This window comes from Akebia trifoliata, chromosome 12 (genome assembly GCF_017979445.1).
Source record: "Akebia trifoliata isolate Shusen 1 chromosome 12, ASM1797944v1, whole genome shotgun sequence".
In the NCBI taxonomy this organism is placed as follows: domain Eukaryota; kingdom Viridiplantae; phylum Streptophyta; class Magnoliopsida; order Ranunculales; family Lardizabalaceae; genus Akebia; species Akebia trifoliata.
Window position 1 is genome coordinate 14,738,614 of NC_141386.1, and position 5,535 is coordinate 14,744,148.

At 34.9% G+C, this 5,535-nt stretch overlaps 1 protein-coding gene across 1 annotated transcript; it reads right to left on the reverse strand.

Moving 5' to 3' along the window:
- Positions 1-213: 213 nt before the first annotated feature.
- LOC147388931 (histone H3-like centromeric protein CENH3) lies at positions 214-1,765 on the reverse strand. Its single transcript, XM_086419689.1, has 4 exons — positions 1,673-1,765; positions 963-1,091; positions 419-493; positions 214-273 (listed from the first exon to the last, which is right to left on the reverse strand). Exons 1-4 carry the CDS (start codon positions 1,763-1,765, stop codon positions 214-216), a joined length of 357 nt encoding a protein of 118 aa, XP_086275815.1.
- Positions 1,766-5,535: the final 3,770 nt, after the last annotated feature.

Consider the following 5,535-nt stretch of genomic DNA (forward strand, 5'->3'; position numbering starts at 1 on the left):
CCATTGAAAGTATGAAAAACCAAGACAAAGTTGTGTCAAGGTATGACATCCTGAACAGAAGATACAACTAACTTACACATGATTAAGATTGAACGAATTCTTACCAACCCAAGCACAAATTTTACAACACTTCTTTGTTTTTTGAGTGTAAGATGAGGTTGAACCCACAACCTCATGGCTGCAATGTAGAAGGTCAAGCAATTCATCTATAGGTTAGAACAGATATTTGACATCAATTGCAGCATCCAATAACTTCTTGAACACCAAATTACTCTAAAGATGTATGAAACAATTAAATAAAGCTAACTTCATTGACCTATAAAGTACCAATATTACTTAACCATTCCATTTTTATTCAACTATAGTAATTGAAAACCACCAATAAAGAAGTCACACATGTATCTTATAGCTTTAATACCTCTTGAAGTGCAACTAAAGCTTCAGCGGTCCAACGACTAACTACCCTGCTAAAGCCATTACTAATCTCCCTGACCTAAAATAAACAATGAGGATCTTTAAAATCAAAGTTATAAACACAGCACTATCGCCAAGATTAAAACTCTAAAAGTAAACAGAGTAATAGACACTGAATACTTTAAAGCACATATGTTACCGAAGAACCAAATCCAAAATTTATTACTACCTAAAAGTAAACAGAGTAACCCAATGCTGCATTACTACTGTCTCTATACCTAATCATAAGAACAAAATGGATGTAATGGAAATAAATGTTCTTCGAGAAAGTATTTGATTTACAAGTTAACATTGCAAAGCATTTTGGGGTTCTATTTGATCTTAAGTAATTTGACTTGCTCTAGCTTAAATTAAGACTATAAGTCATAGTTCAAGCGTGCTTAACACCTAGTAACTAATATAAACCCTAAAATGATAGATCGAACTCTCTAATTAGATTATTCTACGAATAGTTCTAGTTTTGGATTCCAAATAAGCTTAAAACTCACAATTCTGATGAAAGGGGCTGCTGGTATGAGAAGCTTCCAGTTTTTCTGAAAATGTCGAATCTCACGAAAAGCCACTGTTCCTGGACGAAAGCGATGGGGTTTGCATTTCCTTTGTGGTGGTGGTGGTGCCTGTAATTAATCATTCACCAAAAATGATCGATCGATTCCAAAAAATTGAGACAGAGAGAGAGAGAGAGAGAGATCGAAGTGAGGAGTTAAAACATGGATGAGGCATTGGAAGTAATATATCTCAAAACATGACAAACAAATTACAACATAAGTTGTTAACCAAAATCTAGTTGTACTAAGGAATAAAAGTAGCATGGAGTATGTGAACCAGCTATGCAACTCATAACCGCTGGACATTATTAATCTTAGGAGGTTAGACCTGGAAAATGACACAAAGAGAAAGCAATTCACATTAGAAATAAGCTTATGTTTCAAAAACAAAAAAGCCATAGAAAATCCTAATCCATATTGTTTCTTATCTTTCATTAACGCGTCACTATAGCTCTTGGTTTTCTCCTAAACAAATCCTAATCCACATTGTTAATAAATCATCCTTCTTTCATTTATTTTGTTAGAAATTCTCTCACTTGGCCATGCTTATAGTACTAAGCAGGTTATACAGAGGTGGAAAAAAAGAAAACATTTATGAAAACATCAGCCTTGACATACTTTTTCTTTCTAGGCAAGCAAATACCACTGACTTGGATACAAAGAACATCTTCACCCACTACGGTAACCACCAACTTTCTTCCCAAACATCGGCTTAGGGCTACATGGACACTAAGCTGGCTCATATCAGCAAGTATTATAAGAATATATAAGTTAAAGTTGAAAACAATTACAGCCGAACAAAATTCATACAACCTTGATTTAGTTAGTTATGCATCCAATCATTCACATATACCCATTAAAGCATCCATCTTGGTTTCACTCAAATCACCTAACATTCCCAAGTTGGTTATGATTGATGATGGTCCATGGATGATGAAATTCAAGAAGTTTCTGAAATCGTCTCGACCCCGCGGCCGTCCGCTAAATAGTGGATTAAGGGTCCGATCTATGTATCTCGGGGATTTTTTAAAAAATCGGGAGTAGCCACCTAGTTTAGGTCTAGGAACCAAAATTAACTCCAAATAGATATGGGTCAGTCCACGGATTAGAAAGATGGGTAAGGGGTCAGGTTACAGGTTTCGGAAGGTGTTAGGCACCGAACCCATCCGATCGAGATGATCGGTCTCTACTACGATCCAAAAATATCATACGGTCAACATTCAAAGACTAAAAGTCAAACTAAGGTCCAATCAAAAATTAAAATCAAATCAACAAACAACCAAATTTAATATCAAAATTCAAATTAAATTCTAATCAAAATTAAAATCAAATACAAATTCAAATGTAATTTAAAACATCAAATTAAATTTCAAATCAAAATGTTGACTGAAATAAAAAAAATTTCAAAATCAATCAATCGGAAGCAAAATCAATTCAACCAATCACAACTCATTAGCAGGAAATTATCGTAGTCCGGGTAACGTGGGATCTCCATCCCCCATTATTAAAAAAATATATAAAAAATGATATAAAAAAATAAATAAATAAAAGAGAGAACATGGGCTCTCCCATCGTATTCTTATCCAACTCCCTCTTCTCCATCTTCTCCAACGACCCACGTCCTCAACCCTCACTCCCTCTTTCTTCCCCACTTCTTCTCCCATTTCTCTATAAGCAACCACTCTCCCAACTGTTCTGATCTCTCCTTATAAATAGTCAGCCACCATGATCAACAGAAGGAGAAAAAAAGAAAAGAAAAGAGAGCCATTCTTTTTCTATAAAAAAAAATCAGTAATTTATTCTCTCTTCTCCATCAAACCTACAAGACACTCATTCCAAAACGTCCCTTTCACCCTCTATCCAGCCCTATTACCCTCACGTTTCTACCTAGTTCTCTCTAATGGCTAGACTTTCTCTCATCTTCACATCTCTGCCCAACTCTCTCTCTAATGGCTAGACTCTCCTCTCTTTTGGCTGCACCCCTCTTTACGTCTCTACCCCTCAATCTCCTTCTCCTCTTGCTCTTCTGAATTTTTAGTTCACTCTCTATTTTAGACAGCAAACAAATAAAGAAGAAAGAAAATATAGAATAAGAGAGAAGAATGACTTAACTGGCTACCCTTTCTAAGCTATGCATTCTCTCCACGTTTCAGTAGCTCTCCACCTCTTCATCACGTTCTCTTTTTTTTAGCCATTGAAACAGACCCAAAAACGTCCTCTTTTTAGCCATTAAAACCACCCACATATTTCCATTTTTTCTCTGCTGCTGAAACCAGCACATAGAATCACGTTTTAGCCATCCATTAATCCCGTTCACCTAATGGTTTTAGTCTCCCTTTAACGTCCCCACAGTAGCCTCTTTCCTTCCCTCTTTAAACCTTCTAGTAGCAGCCCTCTCTTCTCCTACTCTCTATTCTATCTCAGCAGCCATTAACGTCCCAAACAGCAGCCCATTTTTTTTCTTTTTTTAAATTAGCCCACAACACGTTCTGGTGTCATTGTTTTCGCTTTATTTGATCAACCTACAACATAGATGTCTTACTCATCTCTCGTCTATGCCCAACACTCCATCGCAGATCTTTTACCTCTGACATTATTCGGACTTCTTTCAACCTCGTGTTGATTCAAGACTAGTCTCACACACGTTCTCAAACTTTGAAGAAAACTCGACAACCATTGTCATCTAAAGAGCTCGGAAGATTACAACAACTACTCACACATCATTTCGAGTTCTTTTTGAAGGAATCCACGCACCCGAAATCATTCGGCAAAGGTAATTATTTTTTATGTTCATTTTATTTTATTTTATTTATTCATTTATTTATTTTTATTATTTTCCTTCATTTTATTTTTTATTGTTTCTTGATTTTGTATGCATCCGGATTAATACGTCGATTTTTGGGGTATACGTGGCACTAATGACAATCTTTATGATTCTGAAATATTGGTGGATTGATTCACTCTTTTTTTGTTGATAAATTGATTGGTTAACTCGCTAATATTAAGTTGGTGGACCGACTCATTGGGTGTTAATATTTATTGGGTCGATTTATTACGTTATTGGGTTAACTCATTAATGTTGATCTACTCAATAAAAATTAATAGTGTACACGAAAGATAAAAATAAAAAATCGATTTTCACAATAAAAATTGCGAGTCAACTCGCTGATTTTAGGGACATTGAAAATTTGAATCGATTTTATTTTTTTAAAATTAGGCACGTGGGTTAACTCACTGATTTAATACACGTGGCGATTTCCAAAAAATCAGGATCCTTTTGATTAGCAAATTGCGAGTCAACTCGCTGATTTTGGGGACATTGAAAATTTGAATTGATTTTATTTTTAAATTCGGCACGTGGGTTAATTCATCAATTTAATACACGTGGCAATTCAAACATCGGATTTCTTTGATTAAAAATTTGTGAGTTAACTCGCTGATTTTAGGATGCACGTGGTAATCCAAAAATCGGATTTCTTTGGCTAAAAATGTGTGAGTCGACTCACTGATTTTAATACACGTGGCAACTTAAAAATCGTATTTCTTTGATTAATAATTTGTGATTTAACTCACTAATTTTATGATGCATGTGGCAATCCAAATAATCGAATTTCATTGGTTAAAAATGTGGGTCGACTCACTGATTTTAATACACGTGGCAACTTAAAAATCATATTTCTTTGATTAATAATTTGTGAGTTAACTCGCTAATTTTAGGATGCACGTGGCGATCCAAAAATCAAATTTCATTGGTTAAAAATGTGTGAGTTGACTCACTGATTTTAATACACGTGGTCATTCAAAAATCAGATTCTTTGATTAATAAATGTATGAGTCAACTCACTAATTTAGTGTACGTGGAGATTTAGAAAATCGAATTTCTTTGATAAATGTCGTCAATGAGCCAATTCATTAATTTTGTGTACAAGGTATTAATCGATTTCACTTTCTCCCAAATATGACTGAATCGATTCACCAAATTTTGATGCCACGTAAGCCTCATCAATCGTGAGATTCTATTATGCGAAATTCGAGAATTCATGTAGTTGTTTTAACCGTAGGATTTGTTTAGTAAATTCAATGCAATTAACTTTTTTTAAATGAAGGGGACGTTTTGGAATGAGTGTCTTGTAGGTTTGATGGAGAAGAGAGAATAAATTGCTGGTTTTTTTTTACATAAAAAGAATGCCTCTCTTTTCTTTTTTTTTTCCTCCTTCTGTTGATCATGGTGGCTGACTATTTATAAGGAGAGATCAGAGCAGTTGGGAGAGTGGTTGCTTATAGAGAAATGGGAGAAGAAGTGGAAAAGAAAGAAGGAGTGAGGGTTGAGGATGTAGGTCGTTGGAGAAGATGGAGAAGAAGACGATGTGAGAGCCCACGTTCTTTCTTTTTTATTTATTTATTTATTTTTATATCATTTTTTATATATTTTTTTTAATAATGGGGGATGGAGATCCCACGTTACCCGGACTATGGTAATTTCCCGCTAATGAGTTGTGATTGGTTAATGAAT